The 20,288-nt window shown below is 42.1% G+C and overlaps 1 protein-coding gene, 17 non-coding genes and 2 pseudogenes across 18 annotated transcripts; 1 reads left to right on the top strand and 19 right to left on the bottom strand.

Annotated features, from left to right (window-relative positions):
- Nucleotides 1–1,538: 1,538 nt before the first annotated feature.
- Nucleotides 1,539–9,251, bottom strand: LOC139834035 (uncharacterized; annotated as a pseudogene).
- On the bottom strand, nt 2,869–2,976 carry LOC127328027 (small nucleolar RNA SNORD14; annotated as a pseudogene).
- LOC127328011 (small nucleolar RNA snoR2/U65) lies at nt 3,032–3,168 on the bottom strand. Its single transcript, XR_007868924.1, has one exon. It is a non-coding gene; the product is annotated as a small nucleolar RNA snoR2/U65 (small nucleolar RNA).
- LOC127327982 (small nucleolar RNA Z112) lies at nt 3,212–3,372 on the bottom strand. The gene has a single exon (XR_007868897.1). It is a non-coding gene; the product is annotated as a small nucleolar RNA Z112 (small nucleolar RNA).
- On the bottom strand, nt 4,091–4,182 carry LOC127327984 (small nucleolar RNA Z152/R70/R12). The gene has a single exon (XR_007868899.1). It is a non-coding gene; the product is annotated as a small nucleolar RNA Z152/R70/R12 (small nucleolar RNA).
- LOC127327955 (small nucleolar RNA snR60/Z15/Z230/Z193/J17) lies at nt 4,517–4,608 on the bottom strand. Its single transcript, XR_007868871.1, has one exon. It is a non-coding gene; the product is annotated as a small nucleolar RNA snR60/Z15/Z230/Z193/J17 (small nucleolar RNA).
- Nucleotides 4,973–5,065, bottom strand: LOC127328049 (small nucleolar RNA R38). Its single transcript, XR_007868956.1, has one exon. It is a non-coding gene; the product is annotated as a small nucleolar RNA R38 (small nucleolar RNA).
- Nucleotides 5,246–5,358, bottom strand: LOC127327998 (small nucleolar RNA snoR80). Its single transcript, XR_007868911.1, has one exon. It is a non-coding gene; the product is annotated as a small nucleolar RNA snoR80 (small nucleolar RNA).
- LOC127327978 (small nucleolar RNA Z157/R69/R10) lies at nt 5,422–5,515 on the bottom strand. Its single transcript, XR_007868894.1, has one exon. It is a non-coding gene; the product is annotated as a small nucleolar RNA Z157/R69/R10 (small nucleolar RNA).
- LOC127327994 (small nucleolar RNA snoR100) lies at nt 5,965–6,076 on the bottom strand. The gene has a single exon (XR_007868908.1). It is a non-coding gene; the product is annotated as a small nucleolar RNA snoR100 (small nucleolar RNA).
- Nucleotides 6,234–6,313, bottom strand: LOC127327975 (small nucleolar RNA Z155). Its single transcript, XR_007868891.1, has one exon. It is a non-coding gene; the product is annotated as a small nucleolar RNA Z155 (small nucleolar RNA).
- Nucleotides 6,613–6,733, bottom strand: LOC127328023 (small nucleolar RNA SNORD14). Its single transcript, XR_007868932.1, has one exon. It is a non-coding gene; the product is annotated as a small nucleolar RNA SNORD14 (small nucleolar RNA).
- On the bottom strand, nt 6,917–7,036 carry LOC127328021 (small nucleolar RNA SNORD14). The gene has a single exon (XR_007868930.1). It is a non-coding gene; the product is annotated as a small nucleolar RNA SNORD14 (small nucleolar RNA).
- On the bottom strand, nt 7,222–7,342 carry LOC127328020 (small nucleolar RNA SNORD14). Its single transcript, XR_007868929.1, has one exon. It is a non-coding gene; the product is annotated as a small nucleolar RNA SNORD14 (small nucleolar RNA).
- LOC127328024 (small nucleolar RNA SNORD14) lies at nt 7,739–7,859 on the bottom strand. The gene has a single exon (XR_007868933.1). It is a non-coding gene; the product is annotated as a small nucleolar RNA SNORD14 (small nucleolar RNA).
- On the bottom strand, nt 8,063–8,183 carry LOC127328025 (small nucleolar RNA SNORD14). Its single transcript, XR_007868934.1, has one exon. It is a non-coding gene; the product is annotated as a small nucleolar RNA SNORD14 (small nucleolar RNA).
- On the bottom strand, nt 8,334–8,454 carry LOC127328022 (small nucleolar RNA SNORD14). Its single transcript, XR_007868931.1, has one exon. It is a non-coding gene; the product is annotated as a small nucleolar RNA SNORD14 (small nucleolar RNA).
- On the bottom strand, nt 8,850–8,934 carry LOC127328010 (small nucleolar RNA snoR27). Its single transcript, XR_007868923.1, has one exon. It is a non-coding gene; the product is annotated as a small nucleolar RNA snoR27 (small nucleolar RNA).
- On the bottom strand, nt 9,006–9,100 carry LOC127328009 (small nucleolar RNA snoR26). The gene has a single exon (XR_007868922.1). It is a non-coding gene; the product is annotated as a small nucleolar RNA snoR26 (small nucleolar RNA).
- A 301-nt stretch (nt 9,252–9,552) lies between the features above and the next one.
- Nucleotides 9,553–10,537, top strand: LOC127316340 (uncharacterized). Its single transcript, XM_051346766.1, has 2 exons — nt 9,553–9,694; nt 10,260–10,537. The coding sequence occupies exon 2, from the start codon at nt 10,262–10,264 to the stop codon at nt 10,496–10,498; it is 237 nt and encodes a 78-aa protein (XP_051202726.1). The 5' UTR covers nt 9,553–9,694; nt 10,260–10,261; the 3' UTR covers nt 10,499–10,537.
- Nucleotides 10,538–20,288: the final 9,751 nt, after the last annotated feature.

Raw genomic sequence — 20,288 nt, forward strand, 5'->3', positions numbered from 1 at the left:
CATATTCAGGGCCCTAGGGCAAGACAATGAAAAAGGGCCCTTTTGAAAAAAATCGAATGCATTGTATTTCAAAATCAATCCAATAAATAAAATATATCGATGGTCTTTAAATTACAAAACTCACACCGCAAATTATATATTTATAATGGTCCAGAGAACTACACAATGACAGCAAGGATAGCTCTATAAAAGATCAATCTTCTAAGTGCCATAAATATACCCTCATTCCATCAACTAATCTGCATAAATGACCTTATCATCACTGATTTATAGTTGCAACTTAAAGCTTTTCCGCTACCTTGAGATGGACGCTAATGAATGAGAAATAACATGAGTTTCTATCTTCTTCAATTTGCTATGTTCTTCACCAGAATAGACTTTCTCCAAAGCTTCCTGGATAAGACATAGTAAAGCAAATTTAGCACTTGTTTATTATGGAGTAGTTTATACTATGATCATGATCAGATCTTAGAGTACTTGCATTATTTTATATGCTCCTCAATCTGACAATCAGCAATGTTCTTCATGCCATGCTCCACCAGAATAAAACTTCCCCAAAGTTTTCTACATAAGGCACAACAAAGCAACGTAAACACTTGGTTCTAAATTTTTGTCAATTGATCCTCTCTTAGATCATCTTTCTGTTTTTTCTCTTCCTTTTCTCGTTGCAACATAAAAAATTCTAGAAGACATGTCACCAAATTAGAGGTAATTAGGAAATTTAGGTTCTTTGACGAAAATTAACACACGATTTAGAAAGGTAATTTTCGTTGGTTTTGGACATAATAGCCCGCAGAGGAATGGCGTGAAATTAGAGGAATATTAGGAAATTTGGAATCTCCCCCAGATGACATCATTGGGAGGGAATAAAATAAAGGATCATACTTGCTTAGGTGGCAAAAAGAGGACTCCTAAATTTCAGGGACTAATATAAAAGTAGGAGCTATTCTATGCGGGAGCTACTCCCTAATTCTAGGATGTGACTAAATTGTTTAGTTGGAATAAGTGCAAAATGTGGATTTGATGTAAATTGTCTGTAGTACTTATAATACTTTGATAAGTCTGTTTATAGTGTAAATACGGATATTCAATTCGGCTATTGGGTGCATATGCTCCCTCCACCCAAAAAACATATTTCTAATTGTCAAAAAAAATTAACAAAAAAATTCGCACGTACATCGTGCAGTTTCGTGAAAATCCGATATTTTTTGTGGTCAATGTAAGAAAGATAAAATAAGTCTCACAAAAAAACCTTATTTTTAGCATTACATTTTGTCATTTTTACACGGGTCAAACTACAAGTTGATTTTTCATGGAAAGACTTTGCGTATACTTACCATGTCAAGAAATACAGGTGAATTTTTTGTTTAGAATTTTTTGACATTTTAAAATGTATCAAAATTGCAGTTCAAACTAAAGGGAGCATATGAGCCAAAACACGAACATCATCACTTTTTAATGATTCTTTTTTATGTCAATTTGCAACCAATCTTTAATAAAAATATTTCGTTTCAATTTATTCCAAACATGCATATGTCTCCAATCACATTCAAACATTTTGAGATGGAAGTGAAAATCAATATTTCACATTACCACGCTGCCACATCTTCACATGGTCACATCTTGATACATCTTTTCTTTGAAATACATCTAAATCAACAATATACACATTGGCGTCCAAGCCATGCCAGCGACCACTCCAGTTCAATCTCCCAGGGCCACGGCCACCACTTAGCCAGCGTTCTTCCACCAGAAGCCAGGGCAGAGGAGCTCATGCACAGCTTGTGAGGACCTATGGCTTGCCGATGTCTAGTCCAGTGAAAACACCACAACCATGGCCTTAAGGAAAGATGGATTCCTCAGAGTTGATGCCATGCAAAAGGACCTCAGCCAGCAAGCAGCAGCGCACCACTTCAGATCAGGGTCTCAGCGTGGTGGTTGTGCATGCAGCTCAAGGGCGTGGTGGTTGTGCATGCAGCTCAAGGGCGGGGAGGAGGCCAAGAAGAGGCGGAGGACAGATATAAGTAGCCTGTAAATGGGCATGGCTGGCCATGGCACCGCCTGTCCAAAAGTAAAGGGGACACCGGAAATTGTGGGGAAGTTGCTGAGCTGAGGAGAAAGAAGGCCCACCAGGTTGAGTGGCTTTGGGTTATTTTTCACCAAAAATCAGTTCTCACCAAGATGGAAGCTGGGGTCGGGCTGCTTCGGAAATTACACAGGAGGATCATCTGCGTTTGGAGAATAAACTGCGAAAATTAACCTCTCTGGTAGATTCTGCTTTTTCACAGCAGAAGTTGGCTTTAAAAGCTGAACCAAACGGAGGCAGACAATTTGAAAGAAGCAATAATTAATAACGTGTACCAAAGCTATGTAAAAAAATATCCATCCAGAAACCGTCAGTTATTTTTTCATACAATTGGGAACCGATCAAAGACAGATCCTAAAGAAAAATGTTTCAAGTAAAACATTTTTCCCAATGACCCAGAAACATCTCAGAGCAACACGAATCAAGATCAAAACAAACGACAAAGCAAACAGCTTACTGAATTAATATTGCATATACGGCCACCGCATAAAGCAAGGGTTTTCCTTTGCCTCAAATATTACTTTGAGACTGTCAAAGTTGACACAAAAAGAAAAGGCTAAGAACTAAGGGTGCCTTGGATCACAGTAGGTAATGATTTCTACAGTACTAAACAATTGCATCATCAACAACCATGACTTGGAAAAAGCCACAATAGAAGCATCAACTTGTGAAAAATACTTAGCTGCAAAGCAGACAGTAATATAGTTTGACACAGATTTTTATCAGCATTTGCAGTAAAGGTCATCAGCTAGGAGCAAAAAACTAAACTGGAAAAATTAGAATGGCTCAGACATCCAAGGAAGGAATTAGCAGCACTAGCTCTCAAGCCTGGCTGGGAGCAAGCTCTTAGGCGGCAACTGCGATAAGCCTTAGTTCTATCGTCATCACCAACAAGTGCCTTGCCCACATCCAAATCAAATGCAAGAATTGCTAGCTTACAGATTGTGGTGTAATCACAAAAAATGGCTCTGTGTAACCATAGATTTGCAGCCACAGGTTCCTATCAAATGTGAAACTTCTTCTTGGCACAATGTAGCATCTCCGGTCAATGCTTGTGGCTACCGGAGACGTGGCATCGGGCCAAAATAAGAGCAACCAAATATTAAGATAGAAAACATCCAATAAATCCCTCAGAGACCCGTTTAAAATCACGCACACAGCTGAATCAAGCCGGAGCAAATGGTATCCCATCCTAGACCAAACCACAGAGGTTATGATAAAGGATGGACACTTACAACGGCAGAGAAGCAGCTGCTGTTTACTAGGGTTGAAAACGAAACGGAAACGGACGGAAACATGTTTTATCGTTTTTGTTTCCCTCTATCTTGTCGGAATCAAAAATAGAAACGGAATCCCTGGAAACGAATATGAAAACAGAAATCATCGGATATGAATACGGAACGGATACGTAGCGGATACGTTACGAAAACAAATATTTGCCACAACACAATGCGGCATGATACCTTGGTTTGTAGACCAAAATACACATATAAAGAAAAGACAATAAAACATGATATAACATTTCACTTCGACATGCGGACATTCACATAAAGTAACTCACATAGTTTAACAGCTGCATGCACACTTGATATGTTGCCAAGCCTGGTTTCATGTGTAAATGTAGGTCTGCTAAAAGCAGGGCCGGCCTTTCTAGGTTATATTTCCGGAAACTTTTCGTATTTATTTTTTCGGAATTTCCTCTGCCGTTTCCGTTTCCGTCGGAAAGGGCTCCCTCGTTTTCTTTTCCGTTTCCGTTTATGCTTTTGCCGTTTCCGTTTCGTTTCCTCAAAATGCCACTTTCTTTTTTGTATTTGGCCCTCCATTTTCTTTTTCTTCGAAAACGGACGGAAAGTTTCCGTTTCGTTTTCAACCCTACTGTTTACAGTGTCGTACGGCACTTCCTGGTCAAGAGCTCCACTGAGAACAACTATAACAAAGATACAGGAAAGCAAATGTAGCAACAAACAAACAGCATAGACGGAAGTGGGAGGAATAGATGAAGGCAATGCTCAGTGGAAAGAGAAGTCGTTTTTGGTTTGTTGGCTCACGGTGACAATTGCCACCACTCAAAAACCTAAATGAATCATCATCACATCGCAAATCATAAAAAACAAATCAAAAACATAAAAAACAAATCAAATGGATGGAAGAGAATCCTACAATTTGATTTAGAGATACAAGAGACACAACAATAGGCAACATTCTACATGACATTAAATCCTACAATTTCAGAACCCAAACTTGCAAAGATACTTAATCTGTTTGGCAGATTTTATATTGATACAAAGGGAGAATTATTTCTTTATTAGATCAACTTGTGAAAAATATTTAAAATAGAGCAATGACAAACATAATTTGGAGACAAATTTTCAATGGCTGCGAAGCACACAGTAATATAGTTTGACACAGATTTTTACCAGCATTGGCAGTAAAGGTCATCAGCTAGGAGCGAAAGACTATTTGTTCAAGTAATCACAGTGAGATCATCTGAACTATGCACTTGTAATCATCATCCGACCTTATATGCCAATTTACTCCACAAAGCTGACATGGTTTAGAATAGCAAACGAAAGGGGTGGCAATTCAGCGTGACAAAACAACTTCAAACACATCCATTTTATAACACATTACCAGAAACATTAATAAATCAAAGACCTAAATTAACATCAGGTTTCCACAAGACAATTGAGACATATGCTTGTCTATATATCTAGTTTAATCAACAGAAACAAATCATTAAATACAATGAAAACAAAATATGTACATATAGGACTCGGAATTCGGGTAGTCGGCAAGGCAAACAAATGCCAGTTACGACAAATGAGACCAAATATCAATCATCCCAGTACTGTAAACGAAAGTCAAAACAACGATGTCCAATGAGGTAGATGTGTCAGATTATAAAGTATACTCAGCACCCTTCCGAAGAAGTAAGACAGGGATAACTGTATTTTACTTGTGATATCACCATCCACATATATTCAACAAAATAAGCTTCAGAATGAAATCAGTATCACAGAATTTGGAAGAATCTATCAGTTATACATATGAAACATTTAAAGAACTGTTGACACTGTCACCAGTAACACTTTCACTTTCAAAGTTCAACCTAATTTATTTTATATACAGAACTGAACCAAATAGTCAAAATAAACATTTAATTATATGTGGCGTTTCCAAGATCAGCTGGCATAATGAAAGCCACCAATCAGGATATACCACACATCAAGCCATTACACCATGAGGAACTTAAATCATCCTCTGGAATTGGTAATGGACGCATGACACCTTACAGACAAGGTCAATCAAATCTAAAGCAAAATGATTTGGTAAATCCTGGAGCTCAGACAGCCAAGGGTTTGTCTTCAAATACTACTGAAGTGGCAGTATCAGAAACTCTAGTCCACAATGTATCATCATCGCTCCAAAACCATAATTAGACACTACCAAACAGGGACAAAGGAAGATACAATAGACCAATAACAGATTGATCGATAATATTTGTTTAAATACTACTGAAAAGGTACTGCATTTCGAACCACCGCATATACCTTTCTAAAGAATTTGATATTTGATCATTGAAGTCTATTACCACAGACAGATGCACTAGTCACAAAGAACACCAAGAATCAGATCATTTCCAGCGTTGCCCATGCACTTTCTGTGTGTAAAGTATTTTCTAGCTTTTCTTCCTACCCCGTAAGAATAACAGAATCTGACTGCAGTCTACCCATTAGCTAGGACTCGTACCTTTGATCCTACACGAAATTTATATCAATCCATCTGAGCTGCTGGCAGAAGACAATCACAGCCTCCAGATACAGACAAGGCCATGCGCTGTGCAAACCCTGCCAAATGTTTAATATGGGATGAATAAACAATGTGTGTCAAATCCAGGCCCACGAGCTCAAGGCCAGAAAGCGTCAGGGCAAGCAGACATGCAGACAAGTTCAGTCGATCTCCGTGAACATTACGATGCATCCTTCCTCTTCTCATCCAGAGCAACAGCTTGCTGTGCACGAACGGCATCAGCAACCAGATAAAATACTGGCACAAAGTCTATTCAGATTAGGATTTTGCATCACCAATAGAAGAGGTTAAGATTCGGAGGAACAGGAGAAAAGATCAGTGCAGCAAATATTTCAGGAGTTGATCACATAATTGTAGTCTGTAATTTTAGTCAACACTAAATTTGATTTTCTGTGAAAGGTAATCATCACATCAACTGAACAAATCTTGCGATTTTCCATCGTTAACTAGAAGGCAAAAAAGAAAAAATGAAATTTACAAAAACATGTAGTAGCAACAGAGCAGAAATACAAAGATCCACCTCTCTGTAGATGGCCTAATCAATAATGGGGCAGTGAGAAAAGCAATCAATTAGAGAAAAGCCACTATTTAGAGACAAAAAAAAAGTTTTGCCCTGATGATATTATTAAAAGTAATCTACCATAAATAATGATAAAAACCAGCCCTAAACCTAAAACCAGCACAAGAAAAAAAAACATTAACCGGGGAAATCAGCATGGCTCAGACATCCAAGGAAGGAATTAGCAGCATCAGCTCTCAAGCCTGGCAGGGCGAAAGCTCTTAGGCGGCAACTGCGAATGTTTTGAGAAAAAAGCCTTAGTTATATCATCACCGCCATGAATTGACTTCCCACTTTCATACCAACCAGACTGCCAAAATATAATATAATAGTGCAAAATATAAGTATATAAATTGCATTGACGAAATTATTACAAGTGATCTATAAGTACCGATAAAAACAGACCATAAACCAAAAACCAGCACACGCAAAAAAAAAAACATGAACTGGGGAAATCAGCATGGCTCAGACATCCAAGGAAGGAATTAGTAGCATCAGCTCTCAAGCCTGGCAGGGCGAAAGCTCTTAGGCAGCAACTGCGAATGTTTTGAGAAACAAGCCTAGTTTTATCATCATCGCCATGAATTGACTACCCACTTTCATACCAACCAGACTGCCAGAATATAATATAATTGTGCAAAATATATGCAAAACATATTGCATTGATGATATTATTGCAAGTAATCTACCAGAAATAATGATAAAAACCGACCCTAAACCTAAAACCAGCAAAAGCAAAAAAAAACATTAACCGGGGAAATCTGCATGGCTCAGACATCCAAGGAAGGAATTAGCAGCATCAGCTCTCAAGCCTGGCAGGGCGAAAGCTCTTAGGCGGCAACTGCGAATGTTTTGAGAAACAAGCCTTAGTTTTATCATCACCGCCATGAATTGACTTCCCACTTTCATACCAACTATTCAGAAGAATTGCGTAGAGGGACCATTGAGAAACTCGAAAAAGCTCAGATTCGATTACAGAAAGTCGAACTAGAGGCGGATGAGTATCGAATGAATGGATACTCTGATATAGAACGAGAAAAAGCAAATTTGATTAATGCTACTTCTATTAGTTTGGAACAATTAGAAAAGTCTAAAAATGAAACCCTTTATTTTGAAAAACAAAGGGCAATGAATCAGGTAGACTGCCAAAATATAATATAATAGTGCAAAATATATGTATATAAATTGCATTGATGATATAGTGATCTCTAAGTACCGATAAAAACAGACTCTAAACCAAAAACCAGCACACGCAAAAAAAACATGAACTGGGGAAATCAGCATGGCTCAGACATCCAAGGAAGGAATTAGCAGCATCAGCTCTCAAGCCTGGCAGGGCGAATGCTCTTAGGCGGCAACTGCGAATGTTTTGAGAAACAAGCCTTAGTTTTATCATCACCGCCATGAATTGAATTCCCCACTTTCATACAAACAAGAGTGCAAGAATGTAATTACGATTGTGCATAATATATGTAAGATGTCTATATATAAATAACACAACTAAATGTTTGCATTGATGATATTATTACAAGTGATCTATCAGTAGTGATAAAAACACACCATAACTGAAAACAATCAGACGGGAAAAAAAACTGGGGAAATCAGCATGTCTCAGACATCCAAGGAAGGAATTAGCAGCATCAGCTCTCAAACCTGGCAGGGCGAAAGCTCTTAGGCGGCAACTGCGAATGTACTGAGAAACAAGCCTTAGTTTTATCATCATCGCCATGAATTGACTTCCCACTTTCATACAACCAGACTACCAGCATATAATATAATTGTGCAAAATATATGGAAGATGTTTGTAGTAATGATAAAGCACACCCTAAACCGAAAACCAGCACAAGCAAAGAAAAAGATAAACTGGGGAAATCAGCATGGCTCAGACATCCAAGGAAGGAATTAGCAGCATCAGCTCTCAAACCTGGCAGGGCGAAAGCTCTTAGGCGGCAACTGCGAATGAACAGAGAAACAAGCCTTAGTTTTATCATCATCGCCATATATTGATTTCCCCAATTTCAGATCAACCAGAATAGAGAGATATAATGGGCATAATGTATGTAAGAGCCACTGTGCCCTTAGGCGAGAGGCGCATCCTAGGGGCACGACAATAAGAAGCTCAGGATACAACAGGTCAATGTTGCTTCAAGGGAACGAGTCGATTGGGAACCGATCAGTCAGAAACTGATCCTCCCGATGACCAGATGACGAAGCACAGAACAATCAAAAGTCAGAGCAAAAACGAATCAATGAAGATAAAAAAAAAAGACGATAAGTAAACAAAGAACCGACTGCATCGTGACACTAATTTTACATAGTACAAGCCGCCACATTAATCATAGGTGATCATATAAAACAAAACAAAACAAAAAAGTTCGAAAGCTTCAAGCGCTCCTTGGATCTCAGTAAACTATGGTGTCTTCAGTACTTAGAAGTTCAAGAAAGATAACGCAGTTAATATTCGCATCATCGATCCACGACTTGAAGCAACACAAAGCCGCAAACAAAACAAACAAACAAAAAAAATCAACAAGAAATAGAAGAACGCGAGAGCATCTCAGACTACATATTCCCCAATGTTTGTCTTCACTGTCGAACCTCAAAGTGCAAGGATGATTAACTGGATGTAACATCACGGATGCTCTCGAGACGAAATCAGAACGGCAGATGCAATCTCGCAGCAACGAAACAGCGGTAAACTAATCGGGCGGATCGGTTAGAGGATGGAGACGACAAGTAGCGGCGGACGCGTGCGTACCTCGGCGGAATCGAGGTCCGCTGCCGGCAGACTCGGGTTCTTACCTGGGACGAACGGATCGAGGTTTCTACGGCGCAATGGCGGCTGGGTGGCTCTGGGGTTATAAAGGAGGCGTCCTAACCCTAGACGTGGGGGAGCCGGACTCTATCGCAGGATCTTACCGACACGGCACGGCCCGGTCAGTCGGGCAGGCCCATGTTTCGCCACGCCAGCCCAACTTACAGGCCCATGTTGCACGCGGCCCGTTCTTCGGCCGTCCAACTCAGAATTGGAATCGGCCTGCTTCGTAGCGTCCGTCTCCGGCTCCCACACCCTGATCGTCTTCTCCTCGGTCTCTATTTCTCTTCTGTCGGACCACCCAGAGCCCTTCTCCAACGGCGGAATCCATCTTCGTCCTCCGCGCGAGCCGGCGACGTAGCTCCGGTGCCGGCGTGGAGTTACCGCGATCCGTTCAGACTAGGCTGAATTTCCTGTTTTGCAGGTAAGAAACCCTACCTCGCTGTCTGATTCGTTCCAGAGTTCGATGGGTTCATATTTTTCTTCTCCGCGCGATCGATAAATGTCAGTTCGCCCGTAGGATTTTGTGCATGGGGTATGGTGTGTGCATTTTTCTTCGTACACGAGTATGCTTATCTCAGAGTAATTCAGACAAGTTTCAATAGGAAATGCCTGTTTGCGTCAGATTAATTTGGTACACCCACAGGTAGTACATGGTATGGGCTCCCTTAATGGAAGGGCGGTGGCTGCACTATGGTGTATCAATTCAAAACAGCAAAGACAACATTGTTGTTCAGTAATCCTCCTAGGCTCCTGACCCCTGTATCTATCCAGCGCTACGGCGGCATATTGTGCTACCGGCTTAAGTGCACAATACATCATTCAGTTATAGGTTGTTTGGTAGAAGAAAAAAATGGCAATTGTTATTTTGCTTGTGTAATTGTGCACTTCAACTGAACACGGTTGCAACCAACGATAAAGATTATTTCGTAAAGCATACCGTTATGCACTCTTTTCATTGTGACCGATGTCCAACTTTCATTTTGCAGACATGGGGCTGTGGACAGTTCTTCAGGGTTTCCTACTAATAGCCAACGCTTTTGCCATATTGAATGAAGACCGTTTTCTTACTCCCAGAGGATGGAGCTTCGCTGATGTTGGAGGCGCCCATGGAGCAAACACCTTCAAAGGACAGATCATTGGCCTCATCTACGCGACTCAATACATGAGACTTCCCTTGATCCTTCTTAACGGAATCACCATAGTTGTCAAGTTCGTTTCATTCTGACAGTGGCAAATGTAGCAGTGTGCATACACTTCTTCTTTCTGCTTACTTTCACTGTAAATTTCTCTTCATGCCTAACAAAAGCATAGTATAGCATGTCTTGTATATGCACCAATGTTTTAAATAGCATGCTAAGATAAAATAGACAACCCTTAAAATATGTTGTTGTGATACTATATGGCGCTATAGATGTCGATTGTACACACATTTCATTTAGTGGAACATTGCTCAGAACGCTAGATGTAGCGCGATATCAAAAGCGCTATAGCGATATGCGCACTTGTTGCTATGTTCAGTTGAGCCCGGCTAGTGATTTATTGGAAAACTGCAATGAAGATAATATATTGATGCCTGATTATGATCTTCCAAAATACTTTCTACATGATGTTGCGTCTATGTAGACTTTATTGTTCTTCTCTTTGAGTTTTGTGTATGATGTCTTTTAAAGTTTTAAGTAGATCCTTGTATGAGAATTTTAGTTCCAAACAGTGGAAGATTCTTGTTTCCATTTTCATAGAAACAACAAAGAAGTACTTATTACATGATTTGGAGCATTCTCCTAATCCAGTGACTATCTTCAGATTTCATTCGTTCAAATATCCGGTGAAGTCAATATGTTTCAACCCAAATAGTTGTCAAACCTTTGTGTCATTCATTTGACAATATCGGAGTCGTTGGTCTAAATATCATATTCCAAACATTGTTAAAGTTTTGAGGAGACTGGGGCGATTGTTGGGAGGCCACAAGTAAAACCCCTCTACATGATTTAGAGTTCTCTCCTAATCCAGTAACTATCTTCAGATTTCATTCGTTCAAAGATCTGGTGAAGTCAATATGTTTCTACCCAAATAGTTGTCAAACCTTTGCGTCATTCATTTGACAAAATCGAAGTGTTTGGTCTAAATATCATATTCCAAACATTGTTAAGGTTTTGAGGAGGCTGAGGCGATTGTTGGGAGGCAATAAGTAAAACTCCTCTAGGGCCCTCTAGAATTCCGTCTCCCTCGCTGGCGATGCCGTTGGCCCGCTCCGCCTCCGGTGGCCTTGTGGTCTTGGAGGTGTGACGAACCATGGCCCATCTCGAGCAGGAGGGTTTCCGTTCTTTGGTTAGGTTGTTTTCCGGTGTCTTTTTGGGATGGTGAGGCGAAAGCTACATCTTGAAGTCAGAATAAGGTCATCCCGCCCTTTCCTTGCTCCTGTGGTGCATCTAGGGCCGGCGGAGGATGCGTGGCATATGCCCGGCGGATCTCCTAGAATCCGGCCATTTTTCGGGTTTGTTGGTGTGATTTCATGGCAGTCTATTTCGACCTACCATTGTCATCGGTGACGATGGTTGTTGCTCTGATGCGTTGATCCTTTGGGGTCTTAGCACGACGACTTCCCGTATGTCTACTACAACTAGCATACTACGACAAGTTTTGCCCGGTTCCGGTGATGGAGGGGCGAGGACGGCGGCGAACTTTCGGCTCGCGCAAGTGTTTATAGTCGTCGCTAGGTCATCCAAATACCTATTTTTCATTTTTATTACTTTTGGGGTTGTTTGTACCGCGGCTAATGATTATTAATAGATCAGCGGATTTTCACAAAAAAGGGCTTTGAGAAGCACAATTTACGATTTTATTTTCACATGAAATCCTGAATACTCTTAGAAACTGTAGTTGTGCAAAATTATTCAATTTATAAGCTTTCTCCCTTTTCATTCTCATGCTCATACCTCTGCTGAAGATGCAAAAGCTTAGAAGCCAAATAAGGATTATGATTTGCACACTATGAATCTCTCCCATGTGGATCCCAGGCAGGGCGGGCCCATTGGGGTAGGTTAGAGGAGGCTCACCTACGGTGACCCAGCATACCACTACATATTGTAGTACGCAAGTCATTGACATAACACCAATAAAACACCGTTCCACCAGTATTACATTATTCAGAGTGGTAGTATAATAAGATATTTTAGCTTTTAGTAAATTCATCTATTTTGGTATGTATCTAGTATACTTTTAGTACGTAGATTCACTCGATATGGTGTGTCCAATCTCGCTCCCGGAATCTCCACCGAGGATACCTGAAGTTGGGTATATCGTGTACCCAATCTCGCTCCCGGAATCTCCATCGTCGCTCCTTCCCGAAACCCAAATCTACAATCCGTAGGCATTGGCGAGGCGATCCCTCTTCACCGGATTGTGGACAAGAGCGACACGAAAGACTGGCAGTATCATGTGGTCGGTGAACCTATGTTATCGTGGGAGGAGTACCTACGGTACCTGGTGATATGAAGAGTCTGCATGACCTCAATCTGAAAGAGGAAAGGCGTCTTATATGTATGGAATATCCAACATACCCGCTTTTTGTCGTCAATGTTCCTAAGGGCTTAGACTTTGTTGATAAACACCCTGCGGACGTGTTTTTCCTGAGATTTCAATACGTATTCTCCATGTTTCACATGCATAGACTCCACCGAAACTTTGTTCGCATATTTACGCTTGTTTAGTCCTACCAGGTCAGAAAAGAGCAAGAGTTATCCCCGAGCTTGGCGATAGCGGATCCCTACTACCTGTATGAGAGCTACTTCATCAACTATGAGAACAGACTCAATGTGATGTATTACATTGAAAATCTCTTCTTGGCGAATAAGGATAAAGAAATGTTTGTCCTTCCTTATTTTCCCGAGTAAGTCACTTGCTAGCGCCACAAGATGTTTTCTGAAAGTTCAGAGATGGTAAACCTAGAGGGAGGTGAATAGGTTTCTACAGATTTTAATTCTTTCTTTGCAATATTAGGCTTTGCGGAATATAAAGATGAGCCTAATGCAAACTAGGTGAAACAACCTACATGTGGATACAAGTAACTCAAGCACGAAGGCTCTCACAGGCAGTTATATCACAAGTAAGGAGTTCGGTTAGAGATAACCGATAGCACGCGGAGACGAGGATGTATTCCCGTGTTCCCTTCCTTTGCAAGAAGGTACGTCACGTTTGGAGGAGTGGAGGTCCCACGAAGGATTCCCCGCGCCACGAAGGCTCACCCTATTCTCCGGAGCCTATCCCACGAAGGAATAGCTCACTCACTTGTGGTAGACTTTGAGGTAGCCTCCAAACCTTCACAATCTTGTCAGGAACAAATCCACAGCCCGGATGCTTCCGGACCACTCTTGCCCACCTAGGGTTTCCAAGGAACCCTAGAGAGCAAGCTTCTTGATGAATACAAGGGGGAATGAGATTTGGCTCGGTAGAACAGTAGATCGGGTCCTCCTCTATCGTTTCCCCGGAGGGATTTAAGTTTGGGTGGAGGAGGAGGGAGATCTGAGGCTTTTGGTGTTTCTAGCAATGGAGTATGAGAGAGAGAGAGCTCAAGAACAGCTTGTAGTGTAGTGTCTACCCCTTCAGAGGTAGGAGAAGGGGTATTTATAGTGTCACTTGAAATATGGGCGTTGCTCACTTGCCAACTCAGCTTTCTCCCGAAAATCCCGGTCAACCAGACCACAGACCGGAGCGTCCGGCGCACGGGCCGGTCGGACCGGACCAGGGACCGGACGCGCCGGTCCAAACCGGGCGGCAGACCGGAGCCCAACCGGAGCCTTGAAATGCCGCGCAGTACTCCCTCCGGTTGCTATCAGCGCAGAGCCCGGTTGGCGTCGGGGCGCCCGGTCGAGGGCCCGGTCGGACCGGGCCATGGACCGGACCCTGATGTCTACGCACGCTTCTATTCCTGTAGACAGTGTTGGGCCTCCAAGAGCAGAGGTGTGTAGAACAACAGCAAGTTTCCCTTAAGTGAATCACCCAAGGTTTATCGAACTCAGGGAGGTAGAGGTCAAGGATATCCCTCTCAAGCAACCCTGCAATTAAGATACAAGAAGTCTCTTGTGTCCCCAACACACCTAATACACTTGTCAGATGTATAGGTGCACTAGTTCGGCAAAGAGATAGTGAAATACAAGTAATATGGATGATTATAAGTAGTAATTGCAATCTGAAATAAAAATGGCAGCAAGCAAACATGTAGCAGAACTTGTTGTAAATGGTGTTTCAATGCTTAGAAACAAGGCCTAGGGATCATACTTTCACTAGTGGACACTCTCAACAATGATCACATAATTGAATAAGTAAATGCTACTCTCAAACACTCTCTTGTTGGATAACAAACACCATTCATTGTGTAGGGCTACAAAAGCACACCTCAAGCCGGAGTAAACAAGCTCCACAACTTCATAAAGGAATCACACACGATGCGCACACCGTCACCATCACACCGTGGAGAGTGACTCCAGAGTTCATATTAAACTAACCTCTAAAGTTCATAATAGACAAGAGTAACATCTACATATTCAACTAGATCACAAAGCTCATGATCACATAAAGATCACACCATGGGAGAGAGAGATGAACCACATAGCTACCGGTAGAGCCCTCAACCTCGGGGGAGAACTACTCCCTCCTCATCATGGGAGGCAGCAACAGCGATGAAGATGGCGATGGAGTCGATGGAGATGGATTCCGGGGGCACTTCCCCGTCCCGGCGGCGTGCCGGAACAGAGACTTCTGTCCCCCGAAGTTGTCTTCGCGATGGCGGCGGCTACGTAACTTTTCGTGGAATATGACTGATTCTCCTAGGGTTTTTACTTATGGGAGAATATATAGGTGATGTCTACGCACGCTTCTATTCCTGTAGACAGTGTTGGGCCTCCAAGAGCAGAGGTTTGTAGAACAGCAGCAAGTTTCCCTTAAGTGAATCACCCAAGGTTTATCGAACTCAAGGAGGTAGAGGTCAAAGATATTCCTCTCAAGCAACCCTGCAATTACGATACAAGAAGTCTCTTGTGTCCCCAACACACCTAATACACTTGTCAGATGTATAGATGCACTAGTTCGGCGAAGAGATAGTGAAATACAAGTAATATGGATGAATATGAGTGGTAATATGTAACATCCCAAATTTCAATAAAAGGAAGAAGAAGAATTCCAGAGATCCAAAATTGAGAACCAACAAAAACTTTTAAATTTGCATATAGTACCCTGCATAGGACTTGTGCATTTTGAGTGATATGCCATGGTGATTGTTTTAGTGTTTATGTGATAAACTTTAAGACCCAAATGTGATCAAGTGAAGATCACCAATCAAATAGATTAAAAAGAGAAAGAAATCAAATAGAAATAAAACCCTAAAAACCCTAACATATGGCCTATGCCATTTTTGAAAATTTGATCCTAAACCCATTTGATCTTCACCATTACTTGAAATATGATATTCAAGAGTTATTACAACTTTGGGAATCAAAGAAATACCATTTAAACCAAATTCAAAACTCAAAATATGATCACATGAGATAATGGTCATTTTTGACTTTTATATTCTGGTCACCACTTTGAGCCTCTATATTTCAAGATTTCTAAACTAAACAAATTCAAATCTTTGCATGTCATCCAAGTACACAACAAGATGAACAACTTTTGTAAAGATCATCATACCAAATTCTTTTTGAATCAAAAGTTATGATCAAGTGAAGATGAGACATTGAAACATATGCAACATTCCCAATTTTTCAAATGTGATCAAACCAGGCCAAGTCTTGACCCTCACCTGCCCTAGCATTGACCCCTGGACACTCCTACACCTAGCCCATGCAAAGAAAACCAAGGAGAGGGCCAGACATGGCGTGGACATGGCCATGCCGGCCACGTTCGCCATCGACGCGCCTCCCCTCTCTTCTCTCCACGGCAGCCCTCACCACCTTGTCAAACACGTAGCCCTTGATCTCCTGGATTCGCCAGTACACGCCCTTGACCGCGAGGACGACGCCACGACTCGCCATGGTCGCGCCCAGTACGTCCCAGGTACACCGCCAGCGGCATGGCGACGTCATCGGCGCACGGACGCGCGCGACACGGCCACGCGGCGTTCGCCGTACCTCGTCGTACCCCGACCAACCCCGCTCGCCCTGGTACCTCTCTCGCCACGCATAGCCCGCCGGACATGCTCACGTCATGCCTTGGCGACCACGGTCGCTGGAGAGGACGAGCGCGCCCGCCACGGCCGCGCCAGTACGAGCAAGGACCCGACCATCGTACGCGTCACATTAACTCGCCGCGGACGCTCGCGGATTCGCCGTACCCTCCCGATCGTCGCTGCGTCATCGCCTAGCTCCCTAGCTCGCCGGAGACGCCGCGCCCGCGATGACCCGCACCATGCCTCGCAGCACCCCCTCCCTCCTATAAATAGAGCACTCCCCGGACACAACTAAGCACACCACCATGACCACCTCTCACCACCGCTTCGCCTAGCACCGTTAGCCACCTCAATCGTCGCCGGAGCAAGCTCAATCGGAAGATCGGAGCCGCGGAAGCTCTGCAGCAATCGCCGTCGATCCAGGCCTCCCCGAGCGACGCCACTGCTACAGGCTGCTTCGTCGTCGTCCACAACTTCACCGAGCACACTGCCAACCCTAGCTGGAGCCACGGTGAGCCTCCGACCCCCTACCCGAGCCGCCGGCGAGTCCCTCTCTCGCCGTCGACGATGATGAACGTGCGTCGTTAGATCCTGTTCTAATCCAACGCTCCTCGTTGATCCATACCGCTTCGGGCGTTAAGCGTCGCTGACGGGTGGAGCCCCCTGTCAGGCAGCCCACGCGTGCGTGGACGCGTGGTGGGCTGGCCTTGGGCCGTTTTAAACGTTTAGGCCCAGTTAGTTTTCCCGCCGGCCTTTTTAATTCAAATCTCGTTTAATAAATTTAATTCAAATTCAATACTGGACCCAACTTTGAAAATTCATATAATCGGTTTGGCTTGGCCAAATTTAACAATTTTTGTATATTTGGAAAGCTAGTGAAAAGTTCTACAACATGCCACTGGTCCCACCTCAAGATCTGTTGTAGAAATAAAATGATAAAAAGAAGAAGGCATGGACTTTTTCATATTCAAATAATTATTAAAAATTAACCAAAATAGATATTTAATTAATTCCAACTCCTATAGCTCACATTTGACTTACACCAATTGTTTCTGCAAGAAAATGGTGTGGGCACCTTGCATGATCATGCCCTAGTTTAATTAATGGACAATCTGGCTAGTTTAGTTAAGTGATATTGTCCAAAACCATTATGTAAATCATATGAAGTATTTTACTTCATTTAAATCTTGTCTCAAGTGAATTCATGTGATGTTTGAACCCCTGGTCAAACACTCTTATATGAATACTTGGAGATTTAAATCATTTGTGGAATTATAAAATGGTATGAGGTGATCTACCTCATTTAAATCATTTTCTCAAATGATGATAATGAATGTTTGACTTAGGTCAATATGAATTCATGTATGATTATTTGAGAAGTTAAATCTTAAGAAGATTTCAATGAGAGGAAATTAGTTCTCTCAAGAACTAAATAGAAATTATTAATTACATATGTAATGAGAGGAAATTACTTTTCATTAATAAAGAAAACCAATGCACCTAATTATTTTATGTGTGTGCTTAGCATAGTTTGTGTGAAGTAATGATGTGCTTAGTATAGCTCTTGAGCTTGTTGAGTGATTATACCTCGTATTCCAATTTAGACGCTAGCACCAGAGAATACCAAGAGGAAGAAGGATTCTACCCAGAAGAGGAAGAAGAAAACCTAGAGAGCTACCAAGGCAAGCTAATACTCTTGCAAAGTGCAAAGTCCTCTTTGGACAAGGCACCATGATTCTTATATTTCTTAACACAAGCCTATCCTAAGTGTACACCATACAAATTTACTTGTTGTTTTAAAAGAGTTGATTTACTTTGGTTTAGGTGAATAAGATTACTAGAGTAGCAAAGTTAGTCTCAAAGATAGCAAAGCAATGTAGCACCCTTCATGATTAGTGCTAGTGCTAAAATACTAAAACTTGACTACTCTAGATGGGAACCTATGACTTGTTGAATTTGAAACCTCGGAATGATGAAACATTCCATTGAATGATTTGAGGTTGAATGTGAACAAGAGAAGATAGTGATTTTTGATATAAACCTGATATTGGTTTGGATGCGATATCTTTCCAATTTTGAGTACCCCCACAATACCTGATTATGGGTAGGGTTTAACTGGAAGTTTATACATTTTAGTATGGGTTCCCTCTGAACACACATCATAGGGGTTATGCCGAGGCTGCCTCCGTTGTTGAGAAATGATGTGAATTGAGGTGAATTGTACGGCCAAGCCCTGTGCAGTTCCCAGGTTAACAGTTGGTTTTCACTGGGAGGCCAAGCTCATGGGGAGAGGTGCTCATACTAGGATTTGTAAGTGAAAGGTTATGGTTGATGATCCGCGTACTGTGTTACGATGATTCGGAGTTATTCCGACGGATGAAATCAAATGTTGTGGCACAAGTGTGCAACCTCTGCAGAGTGTAAATCTATTCGAATAGCCGTGTCCACGGTTACGGACGGTTGGAAAGGCCATACAGTTTCCGGTGTCAGATTTTTGAAAACCTTAATGAATGTGAATGGTGACTTGGTGACTTGTTGGAATTACAACCAATGTTGTGGGAATGACACTAATGTTCCCACTTGAGTAGTTAGCACATGATCAATTGCTTGTGAACTAAAATTTGGCTTATGCAAATTAAACTAGAGCTTAGCTCATTTATTCAAAGAGTTGGCATTTACATTAGTGTTAGTTTGCAAGTACTTAAAGTACTTACGGCTTTGTCCCTGGCTATTCAAATGGCCAGAGTATAACGATGAACAGAACTATCACGAAGATGACCAGCAGGACGCCTACGACAACTAGGAGTTTCTGACGTCAAACGTTGGCCTGTGGACTAGAGAGTCCATTTGTTGTTACGCTTCCGCTATGTATGAACTTATGTTTGTGGGTTGATCGATAGATCAACTATTTGTAAGATGAATCATGTGATTCAATGTTGTAAGACAATATGGCTTGTAATAAATAATGACTGTGATATTCGACTATTATGCCTCGCAACAACATTATCCTGGGATTGCGATGAATGACATAATAGGCATCCGGACTTAAAAATCCGGGTGTTGACAAGTTGGTATCAGAGCCATTGTTTGACCTTAGAAAACCTTATTTAGAATGGGCGTTCATAAAAAAACTAACTTTGAAATCAAAATGAAGAGAATATTTATGAAAAGTTACTCATATTCTTTTCTTGGAGGCTTTTTCGAAATTTGATAAATCATGCTCTTTCTTATTGTGTCTACTTAAAATTTTGCCACACTTGTTCACTCTCTAACTTACTCTCCCAATTCACTTTCAGATGGAGCCCAACGCACCCGTCAACACCAAGTTTTATCAACTTGGTAACGGAGGGAGCTTGATCTTCGAGCACGATCTCACCGCTGTCTCGAACTTTCTGGGACGCCTCCAGCCCGAGTTCCACGGGATCCAGGTGAATGATCAGCCTGGCGGCGAGCTGCAGTGGATCATTGATACGTCTCCAACGTATCGATAATTTCTTATGTTCCATGCCACATTATTGATGTTATCTACATGTTTTATGCACACTTTATGTCATATTCGTGCATTTTCTGGAACTAACCTATTAACAAGATGCCGAAGTGCCAGTTGCTATTTTCTGCTGTTTTTTGGTTTCAGAAATCCTAGTAACGAAATATTCTCGGAATTGGACGAAATCAACGCCCAGGGGCCTATTTTTCCACGAAGCTTCCAGAAGTCCGAAGACGAAACGAAGTGGGGCCACAGGGTGGCCAAACCCTAGGGCGGCGCGGCCCACCCCTGGCCGCGCCGACCTATGGTGTGGGGCCCCTGTGCCCCCTCCTGACTTGCCCTTCCGCCTACTTAAAGCCTCCGTGA

This window comes from Lolium perenne, chromosome 1, assembly GCF_019359855.2.
Source record: "Lolium perenne isolate Kyuss_39 chromosome 1, Kyuss_2.0, whole genome shotgun sequence".
In the NCBI taxonomy this organism is placed as follows: domain Eukaryota; kingdom Viridiplantae; phylum Streptophyta; class Magnoliopsida; order Poales; family Poaceae; genus Lolium; species Lolium perenne.